This window comes from Trachemys scripta, chromosome 6 (assembly GCF_013100865.1).
Source record: "Trachemys scripta elegans isolate TJP31775 chromosome 6, CAS_Tse_1.0, whole genome shotgun sequence".
NCBI lineage: Eukaryota > Metazoa > Chordata > Testudines > Emydidae > Trachemys > Trachemys scripta.
The window spans coordinates 24,646,933-24,663,280 of record NC_048303.1 but is presented as its reverse complement, the minus strand read 5'-3'; the positions used below and the strand labels follow the sequence as shown (position 1 = coordinate 24,663,280).

The window sequence follows — 16,348 nt, the reverse complement described above, 5'->3', positions numbered from 1 at the left end:
ATTTTTGCTCTTTGGAAAGATTTTTTTTTTCATACTTCAAAATTACCATTCAGATTTTTCAAATAGTGAAAATGCTTGTTAAGGATCCTGAAGAAAGTTCTATGAAAGTATAACATTCTTGTTTCACAGATATTTACATTTGGAGGGAGGGTGCATGAATAATTTTTCCTAAAATGATGTATCTAAACAAGTATTGACTCATTTGTCTAGAATACAACAAAAAAACACTTTTAGCAAGTATTTCCTCACACTGTTTTGTCAACCAATTTTTACACTTCATAAGAAGTCAGTAGAAATGCTAAAGTGGCCATAGGCAGTCCAACATTAATGGTGTCTCAAAAATAGATAAATACTAGGATGTGACGCACTGTCATAACCAGTTAATGCATGCAGATGTCTGGTGTTGAACTCACTACAATTTGGAAACAAGGAGAAAAATTAGGCCTTTATATTTTTAAATTTATTGAAATTACCTTGTAACAATGTGTGTACTTATTTTTAAGGCAAATACATAATCCCAAATATTTCAGAATAGTTTTGAAGCAAAATGTAGCCATTCTAGATCAAGATTTTACTAACCGGTCTGCTCCTTTTTAATTGTGTTGGAGTTCAACATACAACTGTTTGTTTTTTCTCACAATATAGAAAAAAATTAATTAAGCAAGATGTACTTGCATCTAATTACATGTATTTGTGAAGTGTTTTTAAATTTAAATGGCCACAACATTGAAAGGACTAAGAGCCACAACATAAAACCTAGAAGGGTCACACTTTTTGCAGAAAGCATACCTAAAAAATCATTTAAATCTAGTCTTTCGCAAAATCTGTTTTTTAAAATAGAATCCTATCTAAATGATTTGCGCTCCACTGATGATAGGAGTCTGGGTGACCGAGGTAGGGAGAATACAGAACACACATTAAATATTTTGGCTTAGTACATTGAACAGTAAGTATATTGGATACTAAATTTTAAATATTACACTTTGTTATGAATTTGTTTATTATTATTGATGGCACTAAACACACAGTGAATATTGAGCAGAAATATAGTAAGAATCTTAGGCAAATATTAAAAATCACTATTTTGAGGTGATATACTCCTTGTTGAGTTTCTGATTGTGAGGGGTTTTGGTGTATGTCAATAAGATCATTCTGATTTAGATTCTATCAGCCTCTGATGTCAGAACAGAGGGGGCATATGCAAAGTCTATTCTGTTCAACCAGTGTTACTCGCTGAGGTTCTGGAAATGCTTGGAAAAAGGTTGAGTTCCAATCTTGAGTGGGATTTATATTGTACTTGAATAGTCTAATTGTATCACAGGGTGGTGAGGCTATTATTCGAGGAGTTTGTTAGTGGAAAGGCAAAGAGCCAGTGTCTTTTTAAAAGGAATTGTCAGGTCCCACTCAAGAAGCCAAAACTAGATGTTGAAGTTATTACCCATTATCTTATTTCCAGTCATCCTTCTTTAGGGAAGATTGTGGAGACTGAACACTGGCACTTTCTAGACCTTTTTCTTGACACCTTTGGTTTTAGGCCCAGATATGGTATGGTAACTGTACTTCTCAGTCTCTTGCTGGAAAGTCATGGATAAAACCAAACCATTCAAAAGCGGACACTAATTACAGATTGCCTCCCTTTTTGGGTACTCAACTTGACACTGTGGGCCTCATTTGCTATTGATTTTGAAGAGCTATGGTAGTTCAGCACCTCTGAATATCAAGCCAGTATTACATTGAACACCCAAAATCAGTGGCTGCTTCTGAAAATTTTGGTCCAAAAGTCTTTGCTGCTGTTACAAAACATGGAAATGGACCATCTGTTGCTCTGTGCTTAAAGAATCCTCTGAATGCAGATCTTTAAAAGAAAATGCATTGACTGTAGTCCAGTTTAGCCGTCTCCAGGCTTTTTGACCAGTCACCCAACTAGTACATGCAGTGGAACAACTGATCAGGGTTTCAAGAAGACACGGGGAAACAGCTTGTATGACTGAGTAGTCCAATATTTGACTGGGAGGCAATTCTGTTGTCTCTCAGGCTACACTGTTACTGTACAGCTTTGCAAAAGGACTGGGTATGTCCACTGTTAAATGAATGAAATATTCTATGTAAAAGTAATGGTTGAGATTTTTAAAGCACTCTGAGATTGACACATCATCTGTTAATTTTCATGGAAGGAAGTGCTAAATCCTCTAGATTGCTTTGAAAATCTCAGGCAATATTTTTAAGCGTTAAAGAATAAATCCGATTTTTAAAGCATTCTCAAACATGAGTATTTTATTTTGCTTGCAGCTTCTTTGTAATACTGGCCACACTGAAGAAAAATTAGGTTTTACCTATGATGACATCATAATATGGTAAGTATTCTGTAAATTATTTCTGAGCAATATTTGGACACTAAACAATATACGTTTGAAGTAGCTGTTTTGAATGAAATGAAAGAAAACAATCTTAAGTCGTTTTAAAACCCAATTCAAGTTTTTTTGTAGTTCTTATTTAATGTTTTAATATTCCATAACACACACTATGTAAAATCATACAAGTATAAAACAGTTTTATGGAAATAGGAAAGAGAAACTCGGCAAATAATAAACCAGAACAACATTTCTAGGTAAGGCACAGAACTCATGCGGCATTAATAATGAATATAAAGTAAAATAAGAGTATTTTGAAATGTAGCTTTTGTAAAAGCGTGCAGAAACTCTTGGGGTGGAATTTTGGCCCTATTGAAGTCAATGGCAAAACTTCCTCTTATATAAGTGGGGGTCAGGATTTCACCTGTAAGTTTCTATAATAGTTTACTATATTCCCTGAAGAGAGACTTACAATTTTTTGCAGTATCATCCTCTTGGCAACTAAGGCAATTTGTGGTATAAACTTGCTAAAGGAATCTGCCTCGATCTTATCACTATTTCCTAGAATAAAAATATTTTTTTTTGTTTATTAAATCCCTACTTTTCTGCACAGACACTGCTAACTTGCCGTGGATTCAGCATGGATAACAGAAACAGCAAAAATGAGGCTGACTCTTCCGGTCACCCTAATTGGTTTGCCATTCAGTGTAGGTGAACTTCTGACATTGAGAACTTAGTAGGTCCAATAAAAAATAAAATAAAATCAGAAAACATTCCCTTAAATTTTGTGGGGATTTTGTTCAGTTTCTTTCAGAAAAACTGACCATGTTGTAACTTTCTTTTCATAAATGATAAGTTTTCTCAGATGGAACTGAATGCTTCAATCAGTGCTACTGAGTACCTTTCTGTTAATACTCCTTTTCACTCTCATTATCCTTTTTCTGAGTATATTATAGTTCATGTCAGATTGTGTGCTAGCTTTGTGATGTAGAGACTGTAATGTCCAAATTAAGTATAATTCCTTTACCAAATCAAATTTTAATATAGGTCTCGAGGTGCATGTCTAGTGCATTTTGTTATACAATTCCAAGTCAGGAAGTCCTGCTAGTCCAGGACATGGATAAGGAAGAATAAAAAATTTTTAGATATAAAATTCACACCTAGCAGACTCATTTTAAAAAAAAAAACTATAAGCCCTCTCTAGAAAGAATATTATTTTCTGAAAATCCATAGGCACATGTGCCAAAGAGGATGATCCTTTTCATGGAAGATGCTTGCTCAAGGATATGCATGAGAGTCTGTCTTTAAAAAGGCATTGAAATAATCTATTCAGTACCACCCTTCTTCCATTTATATATGCAGTTTATTCTGCCATAGCAGTGATCAGATGGGTATAGAAGGTGACTAAATTTTCAGAGATGAACAGGCAGCCTTGGTTGTGTCATTTGTGATCTTTTGAAAATGTCATTGTGGAATAAAGAACTTTATATAGAAATGCTCATTTGTAAAGCAATGCTTTAATGCTTGCTGCTGAAGAAGCCAATATTATTGAGGCTGATCTTTAAAAAGAAGAATAAAGAATTGGTCTTTTTTTGTTCTGCCTGGATCCTTAAGTGTACGGTGTTGCTATTTTCTTCTTTGATTTCTTGTATTTAACTATGGGGTAAAAATGTCAAAAGTGCCTATATTCCATTTTCAAAAATGACTTGGGAACTTAAGTTTAATTGAAAGTCAATAGGAGTGGAGACTAAGTGATTGAGTCACTTCTGAAAATAGGACTTAAGACTTTGACTCCTAAATCATTTAGGTTAACATTTTCAAAAATACCCATGTCAGATTGCTTAGTGTTCAGATAGGAGCCTGTTGTTTAAAGGACTTGCTTTTTGCTTTTAATTTATTTTAAAGATTACACTTGTTTTGCTGGAGACACAAGAAATAGTCTACAAAAATGTTTGTGCATTCCGAAGGTATGAATGGCTAACCTTGAACCACCAGGCTATTAAGAATTAGTCATATAAAGTTGCTAATTTAACCTATTAGGGAATATTTAAGCAAACTAAAGACAACTTATATATTTGCTAGATTTTTATCCAAGAATAAATGCAATTGTTAGATTTTGTTCTTTGGTCCTTTTTGCTAGTCCATGTGCTTGATTATAATTTCTTCCTGCCAACAGATGGAGACAGTACACTGACAGATTTTGGCGTCATTCCCTGCATAGAAGGATCTTGACAGCTCACAGAGCTCAGTTGTTTTTTTTCTCCAACAGATGGAGTCTCAGTGATATTGACAGGTGAAAGAAACTCCTGAGAAAAGGAGAGAATGGAATACTTTTAGGCCTCAGAAGTCTTTGAGGTTCTTAGCCCTTGTCCTGGAGTAGCGGCCAGTCTGTGGACTCTATCCCACATGCAGTGATTTAGTCATTGCAGGAGTATAGCATAACTGATTCCTGAAAAAATTCCAAGAAGTGCCAGGCTTTCACACACAAAGCAGATCACTGCATAGGGTTTGTGCCCCTCTCTACCCAAGCTCAGGGACTAGGATGTAAAAAGGTACACAGGAATGTCATTTCATTTGGGTAGTCAGAGTGGCCAGGGTAAGCATAAGAGGGAAAATGAATCTCCTCCAGGATCAAATATCTTCTCTCTCTTACTGATACCCCCCCATGGGAACCAGTGCTATTTTACGACTGGTGACTTGAAGTCCTTCAGATACCCTATTTGTAAGAGGCAGTCACTAGGGAACAAAAATCCTCTTCAGGAAGGAGAGATCCACAGCGATGAGGGCAACTTGGAAATGTCTGATTTCCTCAAACCCTCCCCCCCAGTTGAGGGAAAATTCAAGATATTCATAGGAATAGCCCTACTGCCTCAGACCCTCACATTAGGTCTCTCTGACCTCGATTGTTCTTGTCGTTCTTCTTTGAACTCCCTTGTTGTTCTGCAATGTCCTTTTTGAGATGGGGTGACCAGTACTACACACAATATTCCAGATGAGGCTGCACTATTGACTTATATAAAAGTATTACAATATTTTTGTATTAGTCACCATCCTATTCCTTATGCATCCTAACAGCTTGTTAGCTTTTTTAATCACAGCTGCACATTGAGCTGTCTATAGTAATACCGAGGGCCCTTCCTTGAGCTGATCAGTTAATTTAGAATCCTGTAATAAATATGAGTAGTATAACTTTTTTCCCATCACTGTGCATTACTTTACATTTATCGGTATTGAATTTCTTGTCGTCATATTGCCCATTCACCTAGCATGTTTGTTTCTCTGAAGTCCCTCATAGTCCCCTCTGATCCTGATTAACTTAAAAAACCCTTCTCCTTTCCAAATTTTGCTACCTGATCTCCCTTTCCAGACCACAATAAATGTATCACACACCATGGAACCTACTAAGGATCCTTGAGGCATGCTGTCCATCTTTTGTGATGATGAAAATTGACTATTTACATAGACAAAATAAAGAATAGGATTAGTTTGTGATCCATTACAATACTTTTCCTCTCAACCCATGGCTATTTAGCTTCTTCTGGAGGACTTTATCAGAGATCTTTTGGAAGTCATATTATGTCAGTTGGTTCTCCTTTATTCACTACTTTATTGATATGTACAAAGAATTCTAAAAGATTAGTGAGACACAATTTTCCAGTGCACAAAATGTGCTGGTTAGAGTCTATCATATGATTTTACAGGAGTTTTGTTCTATTTTAACTAACATTTCAACCAGTTTTCCAGGTGCATATGTAAGGCTTACTACTCTGTAATTGCTTGGATCACTCCTAGAAGCTTTTTAAAAATAAACTTACAACATTTTCTACCTTAGAATTTTCTTGGACAGTGACTGTTTTTAATGAGAGAGCATATTTTTATTAGCAGGTCAGCTACTTCGTAAGTTCCTTCAGAACTCTTGGAAATACCATTTGGATCTGACCTAAGTCATGTCAGCTTACAGTAGTTGCAGGTATTACATCGCTTGTGTGTATCCACACTACACTTGTCAGCAGTTCACGTTCTCACCAAGAGTGCTTGTATCAATTGTATTGTCAGTTTGGGGCACTATGGGACGGCTCCTGAAAGGCAGTAACAGTCTATTTGAATGGCCTCTCAAACCTTGCCATTTAGTCATTTTGATTTATTCCTCGTCTTTCGCAGTCACTTTTTGTTTAGCAATATGCATGTCTTCTCTAAAACTCTATTTTTTTTTAAAGTAGCATCTATGCCATCTTTGTGGATTTTACTTCCTTTGCTTCTAACTCTAGGGAATTATTGATTAACCTTACCACTTTTTATTAAAATTTACCTTTCCAAAGTATCAGTTTTCTGATATATTTCACTTAGCAAATAATATTATATGACCTGCTTTCAAAGATTCATCTCAAGTCTGGGAGCCTTCAAACCTCTATGTGGGGGGGAGTGACAAAACCAAAAATCTCAATGTACTGTCTACATCTGCTGGCTGGGAGGTGCTTTACCCAAGTGACTGGACTGGCATAGATCTCAAAGGAAGAAAATTTAATAAGGTAAGGAAAATTTCCCTTTACATTTTAAATTTTAACTTATTTGCATGTCAGTAAACAGTGTCTATCCCTCAAATGGGGAGCTCTATTAGTTGCTATATAATTTGTTTTTTCACTTATTTTTTCCATTGTAGTTTGCGATTAGCTTTACTGAATGAAGCAAAAGAGGTGCGAGCAGCAGGGTTGCGAGCCCTTCGCTATCTCATCCGAGACTCCAGTATTCTACAAAAGGTGCTAAAATTGAAAGTGGATTACTTGATAGCTAGGTAACTTTCCTAGATTATTATATTACAATAACTTGTTTCATTTCCTCATCTTTGACTGATTGTGGGTGTGTGTGGATGGAAATGAATATCTTTAATATTCTCTGTAAATGTTGATTCTTGGTATTTTTTCTTTTCTTTTGGGAAACTTCCTTTTTAAAAAAAAAAAAAATTATACAAGAATGCTAGCCAAATCAAAAGAAATAACATTTTCTTTGGATTTGTATAATGTGAAAAGATATCATGAAGAAGTAAAAGTGTGTGTGTGTGTGGGGGGGAAATAAACTTGTTTCTAAAAATCAGTTTAATCTGATCCTGAACTCTGAATTAACCATAATTGTTTGACATGACTACAAGTCAGAAGTAAGATTGTTTGGATACCTTAACTATATATCCATAACTTAACATGTTTGGATTTCTTTACAGTTTAATTGTAACTCTGAATTTCCGTGTTTGTTTTGGGGATAGTTACTCTCAATCCTAATGCCATTTAATGTAGTTTGTTTTGTCTGGAAATATGATGAGATTGTTGATCTGGTATCTTATAAATGTTATTCGTACTCCTCTGAAATGACTAGCAGTTTTGCAGGCATCTCAAAGCTACTCTTAAGACCTTTGTATCTCACCACAGCGTTATGTAAATGCATGTATATAGGAAAATTGTTTTAGTGATCCTTCATGTATAATAAAGATTATTATTGAAGGAAAAACACAAACTAAAATTCTGTAACCAGTCATGATCCATGTGCTCTCTGAAAGCTAGAATTTCTGGACAGTAAGTTATGTAGTAGTATTCACTCAAATTCTTGAATAGTAGCACCAACCTGTATTCCTATCTATAAACCACATTTTTTATTTTAACTTTTGTTTTATTTTAGGTGCATTGACATACAGCAGAGTAATGAAGTAGAGAGAACCCAAGCACTTCGATTAGTGAGAAAGGTAAAAATTTAACTCTGTACTGTTCTTATGTTGGCTACATCAGTAGCCAAGCCAGTCAGTCATATTGGCTCTAGAACTGTCCCATCAACAGTCCATCTTAGGGAACTGGAGGCTCTCCAGTCTCACTTTATGCTGGCAACAGACTTGTCTGCTGAAGAACCGTTGTCATTCCTAAAGAAAAAAGGAAAGGTACTAGATGAAAAATGGCTTGATTTTTCATCTTTTGCCATTGGCAACCTTCCCCTGAGTGAGGAGAGGGAGTCCCACAGAATACACCTATTTTGGATAGGGATTGGGCAGGAACTTTGGCTCTCTTGATATCACCCTAAACAGGCCCAGCCCTCTGCTGAGGGTAAGACAGCCTGGGAACAACAATGCAAGTCTGGTTTGCTGGTTTAGGCCTTCCTATGTTACTTTTCTAGATGGACAGTCATGGATAGAGGAGCTTGTGTCTCTGCCCTGTAAGAATGATGGCCCCTTTCTTTAGAATCCTCTGACTCTAAGGATTACTGCACAGCTTTATTTGCTGCCTTTCTCAGAGCTGCAAAAGGACCTAGTCAATCTGAGCTAGCTACTATGCTGGTCAGTCCTGCCCTCAAATGCATGAGATATGTAGGGCTGTAGCTAGCACCTGTAATTCCCTCCAGAGTACTTGACACTTGTAGACTAGTCACAGATGATGAGGTCTTTATTCTGGCATAAGGTATTCTGTCTTTGACTGGACCTGAGTGTTCTGCATTCAGCTCCTCCTACTCTAGTCAGTATCAACATCATAGAAAAAGAATGAAGGTTTACCTAAAGACTCAGTTGAGGTTTGGAGCAGTTCCAAAGGGTGGTTTCCACAGGAACACTGAGTTCAGAATGACTGCTTTTCCTGTGTTTGTGTAGTTGCTTGAAAATATCTGTGACATCAAAATTTAGAGTCCATTTTAAGAAAACCTTTGTTGTTGATCACATGTATCTCAGTTGTGGGATTCATAGCTCTTACACGCAAGCCTTATGTTCTTGGATAAAACAGCTTTGTCTCAAAGAATGAGAAAAAAGCAAACATTCCTTAGGGTAATAGTGACTTTTTCCTTCACTGGATTCTCTGATATGGACAAAAGTCACAATCCAGCTAAATGGAGACCTTCCGTCATCTAGACAAGTACAATCGGGGTTCAGATCAATACATGGAATGGACACTATTAATAGTGCTGATAAATAGTCTCTTGTTGATGGGTGGAGGACAGGCATCCATTCTCATATTTCTTGACCTCTCTCCCACATTTGATAGTTAATCAAGGAATGCCACTGGAGTGTAGAGGAACACTCAAATTGCTTTAGTCCATCCTACAATGCACCCAAAGGATAGTGATAGAAAACTACTCCTTTCACAACTAGAACTTATTCTTGCATAGTCTAACAAGGACTATTCTCCTTCAGTCGTGTTTAACATCTATATGCAGCTATTAGAACTGGTGAATTATCATGGACTTACATGCCAACAGGACATAGATAAGGCACAGCTTTTACCTTCTATGTCACAACATATAACAAAGCTGTCACCAAGTTTGTGCAGTGTTTGGTCAAGATCAGGACACAAATGAAGGACAACTAGTTGAAGATGAACCTCAATAAGATGGATGCAGAGGAAATGTCTTTGAGGAATGTGTAGCCATGATATAGTCTCCTTTGGATGAAGATACACAACCACAATTAGTCAATTCAGTCCCTAGTTTGAGTGCCACTGGATTCCTCTTTGATGCTAAACCCTCGTATAGCAATATTGGTGAGCAATGTTTCCTAACATCTCTGGCTGATAAAGATACTGTGTCCTATCCTGGGAGGAAAATGACCTGGCCCAGTAATACACACCGTGGTCACCTCCTGGCTGGACTACAGCAGTGCAATATACCAGGGCATGAAGAAGTCGGCCCTTAAACTCCAGCTAGTAAAGAACACTGCAACATATCTGTTTGGTAGCATACAATATATCAGACCTGTCCTCTGTGAAGTACACTAGCATCCTATAGTCAAATTCAACGCCTCAGTCCTTCTCTTCAAGGTATTCAATGTTTTGGGTCCAGGATACCTAAAAGATTTTTCTAAAGCTCCAAGACCAGGACCATAGCTGTGCTTCTCCACCGTGAAGTTGTTTGTTGAATGGGGAAATCTTGTTTGTGTAGGAGACCTTGGTTTCTCTGGAGCCAGTCAGACACTGGAATGGGTTCCCTCTGGATCTCAGAACCACCAAAGAATTCACCACTTTCTGCTCCAAGTTCAAAGTGCACGTCTTCAACCTTGCCTTCAATAACAATAAAAAAATCATAGAACTAAAGATCTAAAATAAAACTTCAAAATTAAGAATTAAATAAAATATAGGAAGGGAGAACCACATATGCATGATGATAATTGTGTTGCTTTATGTGCTTCTGGAAGGTACTCGTATCTCAGTGATGAGATTGGTATAAAATCCAGAATAGAATAGGAGACAGACAGAAAAACATCTTCATTGTGGATCATTATAAATTTATCCTTTTTATCCCGGCTTTTAGCTTCATGGATGGCCTTGGCACAAGCATTTTTTTTCTCTTGTGCCTCTACCCTTTGGAGGGCATTCATGCTAGATACTTGCCATCGCCAAACAGATCTGGCAGCCAGTTTCCCACTGGGAACTTTGAAGCTCATGTAGAAACTGTCTTCAGTGTTGGGTCTCTGAAGAAAGCATTGCAGAGCAGCTTTGTAAAACACTTCTCCATATCTAAAGGAATCCTGGATCATTCTCTCTCCTGGATAATTCAAAAAGGAGACTATATTCTATTTCAGACCTTACAGACAGAGGTCAAGATGAGGTAATTTCAATGTGACCCCTTAATCTTTAAAGGAGAGATGCTTTTTTAAGACTCCACATTTGGTGGTGTTCTTGACAACACCTCCTGGCTGCTTCCAAGAAGCTCTCATTTACCTATCTCTGATCTTTCAGAGGCATAAATGTATGTATATCTGCATTAAAATAAATGCAGAGTGCAGCTGACATTTACTGTAATAAAACATTAGGAATTGATTATTTAACAGAAGAACTTTTCCTTTCCATCTTCTAAAAACAGAAAGAAACCCGAGAAGCAAAGCAACCTTAATTTTAAGAGATCATGTTTGCACTCTCCCAACATGATAAATGAGTGTAATAACATTTATTCTGTCAGTTCAAGACCAGGAGGGGATATTTTGTAAAAGTGATTAGTCCCACCCACTATTGCTAATTAATTCTTGTTGTTTTGTACCATAATAGTAAATGAAAGGCTCAGTATGTATGTGGGTGGGTGAGGAATTTGGGGTTTTTCTCTAAAGTCCGGTGTTAAAGAGCTTCCTGTTTTGTGGGTAAGAGTATTATCGTATGACAAGCTGTAGTTTCTTAAAAACATCTTACAAAAATAAACTTGTTTTGTATGTTTAAATCTGTCTATGTAACATTAGTGACTTCTCATTGAATAATGACCTGCAAAGGAAGCAAACTAGGCTTGTTCACTTTTTTGCTTCTTTATGTGAAACATAAAGAAGGCCTGAAATGTATGTAAAGCAAATAAAGGTTAAGAAAAGGGGTTCTGTTTGCCTTTTAAAATTTTAGAAATATCAAGAATACCAAGTCTGATCTGTATGGGGTTTTGATGGAAGAATTGTTGGATGTTCCCGGATGTATATTGGGAGCGTTTTCTATTTAAAGATGGTGTATCTTTATAGAACTGGTTCACTACATAATTCATCTGTTTGATAGAACAGACTCCTGGGAACACATTACACTATATTTACATATAAGCGCCTCAAAAAAGAGAAACAAAATTTTTACTGTCCCAAGGAGATAAGCTATCTTAGGTCTCTGTTTTCCTCAGAGCTCACAGCAAGGGCTTGTTCTTCAGATCAAATTCTCGGACTAGTAGAAAGATGAGTCTCGTACAATTGTATAAAAATTGGCCAGATTCATGATCTGCCTGATACTCAGCAGAGGAAATTCCACACCGAAGGGTTCTCTGTGGAAGATAACTTCATCCTCTCCACGAAAATTCCAACTAATGTAAATGTGTGTGTATATATGTGTATATGTATATATGTGTATGTATGTAAATAGGGCCCAGATATTACATAAAGAGGTGCCATAGAAAATATATGTAGTAATACCAAATGTGCTAACTTTTTGACTAATATAGTAGCGCAAACAAACAAGATGCTGTTATCTACAAGAATATATTGGCGTTTGTGCTATTCATTGAATGTATTAAAATAGTTTCCTTTTAATGTCAAAGTACATTGCAAAACTGGGGAAAAGCTTAAGAGCAGGAGACAAAATAAAACACCAGCCTGTAAAGCTCCCCGTAGAGTACTTTATATGTACTTACTTCCTTGCCATACTCTTTTGAATTAACATCAGATGAACAGAACTGTGCTGAGATTGTCTAAAGTTTATTGCTAGCTGGTTTTGTTTTGTTTTAATCTGAGCATTTTACCTAAATGTGATGGCTAGACAGTCATCTGGGACTCTCTTGTTGCATCACTGCACTTCTTTATAAAGTATGTCCTTCTGTTATGAGGGGTCCTGAATAGTCTACTTGTGGTGCAGTGTTTGAATTATTATTATTTTTGCAGGATATTACCATGACACTAATTTAACCATAAATTCCTTTATTAAATCCAAATTGTATTTACAACTGCTATAAACTTGTCTATCAGCCTAAAAATAAGCAGTCACTACACCCAATACAGTAATAAAGTATTCATAAGCATGTGATCAGTTTACTTACAAATAAGCCAGACCTAGGGATGACCGTCTCATTCTGGCCTTCCCCCAGTATGATCAGGTAGAGTCTGACAAAGAACCTTCAACTTCATAGCTCTTTTTATACACTTCAGCTAACTTGCTAGCTCTGGCAAAAACCTAGTCTGAAGCAGTTCATCCTTGCTACTTTCCTTCCTTTAAGGCCTTCCTTTCCTATTCTTCCCACACCACCACCCCCACTTTCCAGTAGAACAGTGGGAAGGTTTATGCTTGTTTCTTTTAAGACAGTTTTCCTTTGCTTTTCACTTATCAGTTACTTTTTGATCATATATCTTCCCCACTCTGTAAGCAATATTACTTATTCTCATGACTTCTTTTACTCGCTTATTGCTTATACTACTCCTAAAGTAGATACTACTTTTTAAAGTAAACTTAAGCTAACTTTAATTAACTATCTCTACATTACCCACCTTTAAAACCATACATACCATGTAGATTTTACTACATTTAAGCATTTCAAAGATTTTTTTTATTTTGCAACATTTTGTACAACTAATAAACTTGACAAATACAAAATCAGAATAAGTTATCACAATCACATTGATAACTACCAAAGCTTTGAATGACCATCTTCACCAGGGATGTAATCCCACTTTGCATGCGTGTTTCCACCAGGAAGGACTAGTTAACTACCAAATTCTCTGTTCCTGCCTATTTACAATTTTAAGTTCCAAGCTCAAGGGTGGAACAGGATTCCCAAACTTGGGTACTGCTTTCCAAGCATTCTACTGTGGATTCGACTTCAGCCTGTAATTCAGTTACAGTATGAAAAATGGGCATGGGATATAAGGTCTTTCCATTTATCCCCATGGTGAATTTTGGTGTGGAAACAAAACATTCGCCAATCAGAATAACAATCTTTGGATCCATACCAAAAGTGATTCTTTCCAGCCGCCATGCAATATTTACTATTCCCAGCATAAGTGGCTTATACTTCACTAGTTCCCCAGCATCTCAACCATACTGTGAAGTTTGGAGATTGTTCCCCTAGAGAGAACCCACATGCTGGCAACTCTGTAAAATGTTATACCTACACATGTGGGTGTTCCCTAGGTACAAGCGACAGGAGAAGTCCAGGACTTTCCAGACACTGTTGTTATCTTGCCACAGTATTTGAGGAGGAGAACAAACTTCTCAAACCTTATTGGCTTCAGTGTCTTCTAGTACTCCTACTCGTAGTATTTTAACAATGGTTTGACTAAGCTGGTATTTTGCAGTTACTGGTATGACTAGTCTGAATGGTGTAAAACAACACCCTCCCTCCCCACCCCCCAAAAACAACAACAACAATAACTAAAAAAACCTCTCAAGGGTCCAATATCGTGGGGGTTAATTGTGGAAAGAAGATATAGGGCTCCTTATCCCAATCAATATGATCTCTGCCATACCAGGTTTTGATAAAGAGGGCAAACATATCAGTGAGTGGCTTTGATTTTTCTCTAGTGCATACCCTCCATATACAGGATATGTTATGTCCCTGGCTATTGCCCTGCTTTGATGTTCCTCACTGGTTTGGTTGATTTTCATTTACTGTAAGCTGTACTTCCTTAAATAAAGTAACTATCCTGTGCATATTCTATACATTCAGAAGTTCTTGATTAACGAGTTCTTTGCTTTGCTCATTCATTGGGCTTAGTATGTCTGCAGCCAACTTGTGTTGGAATGCTCAGTGATGTTCCCACAGGGTCTTAATGTCCACCAGGTCCAGGTTTCAGATTGATGCTCTGGCTCTAAACCACCCTGCTAAGTCACTGGCAAATAGGGCTCTGTCGGCATATCTTTTGAATTGATTCGGGTGCCTTTACCTCTGCATGTCTATCAACAATAGTCCTTTATCATTTGCCATACAATTGGCCAAGCTCTGGTGGACATAATCCTTTTGGCAAATGCAATGAAATCAAGCTGAACAACACAGGTATATGTATAAATTGAACATCATTGTACAGCACTTGAAGGGACTATAATGCCAATCCATTACTCGGTCCTACCTCCACCTTGGGGCATTCTTCTCCTCCTCCTCCTCCATTGTATGGTATTTGTGCCACCCTTATTTCTACTGTCTCTGATTCTCAAAAGAGTACATATTGATGAGATCTTATTTGATTAAAATGTACAGGAAACACAAAACATGTATAATGCCCCTCATGTCTAACATACACATATGGAAAATTCAAGGTACTGTGCCAGATAAACTGCAGTGCTAGCTTTTTTGTATTATATAGTAGGGGCCTCCTCATTTAGGTGCTGGAAATAGTTTTTTCCAAGGTTAACTGTACCAGCACTCTGTCTCCTACTTGCCAATCTACATTTTGGGCTTGTCAGTTAAGGTAGGCCCTCATTTTTGGCATGATCCTGCTGTGCACTAGACACACAAATTGTAATTTTTCCCCCATCTGTCTTACCCATTGTTCTGTGACCAACCCTTCCTTCATTAGGGTTGGCACAGGAACCGTGAACAAATGTTCTGGGAGTCTCATTTCTCTGCCTGTTATAGCAGTAAAAGGAGACACACCGGTTTTATTCATTAAAGTCAGAAGAGTCATAGGCAATTATTTCATCCCGGTCTTTGCCTGATTCACACAGTCTTCTTTAGTGTTGTTTTGACTGTTCTGTTTGTGCTTTCCACCAAGCCAGAAGCGTGTGGCTGAAAAGTTATGTGAAATTTTTGCTCTATTCACAGCATAATGCAAGCATCTTTCATCACCCCCCCCCCCCCCGTGAATGTTGTTCCCTTGTCTGTCTCTGGATCATTCCCCACTTGGAAAAGACATGCTCTCTGCTAATAGTTTTCCTGTAACAGGAGCGGGTGGTTTCTCCAGTAGGCAAGACTTCTATCCATTTAGTAAAAACATCAACAATTACAAGTAGATATTGGTCTGCTGCCTCTTGTGTGCAATAACTCCCCAGCCTGGTTAATCTATAGTCTTTCCCAAGGAACCCTGAGGTGCTGTGCCTGAATAAATCCACATTTTGTTTTCCCTGGTGAATTGCTTTTAGCATCAAATAAGACAATTATTAACATGATTTATGAACATCCTTTTTTTTATAATTCGGCCACTTTAATCTGTCACTGATAAGTGGCATCAGCATTTTGATGGGCTCCCACTGGTACATCATGCACAGAACTTAATATTTCCCTTTCAAGGAGCTGTGGTAGAATTCAGAGCAGGTAAGGTAAATCATCTCCTTCAGCGAGCAACAGATTTTCCCTCACAAGGAGCAATTTACCATTTAACTGGTTTAACTCCCCATATAATACTTTTTGTTTAAGAGCAGATACTTCTGGATCAGATTCTTGTAATGTTGTTAAATCAATATTTTCTGCTTGTGCTCAAGTGGTAACACCACAGACTGGAGCTCCACTTGCAGCAGCTACATCCATCCCGCGGTTTTTCCTGCTCACTTCCCCATGTTTGGAATGAGCTTTTACCTTAAGCACACATACCACTGAGTTAC

The 16,348-nt window shown here is 37.4% G+C and overlaps 1 protein-coding gene across 3 annotated transcripts in view; it reads left to right on the top strand.

The window, feature by feature from the left end:
• Positions 1–16,348, top strand: part of RICTOR (RPTOR independent companion of MTOR complex 2) — a 178,563-nt gene that overhangs the window by 60,781 nt on the left and 101,434 nt on the right. For 2 of the 3 annotated variants that reach the window (XM_034774897.1, XM_034774896.1), the window contains 3 exons: positions 2,290–2,354; positions 7,012–7,143; positions 8,019–8,082. In XM_034774897.1, the coding sequence (XP_034630788.1) occupies positions 2,290–2,354; positions 7,012–7,143; positions 8,019–8,082 (261 nt within the window). Of the gene's footprint in view, positions 1–2,289; positions 2,355–6,697; positions 6,881–7,011; positions 7,144–8,018; positions 8,083–16,348 lie in introns of those variants that run through there. The other variant, XM_034774898.1, reaches the window with a different exon arrangement.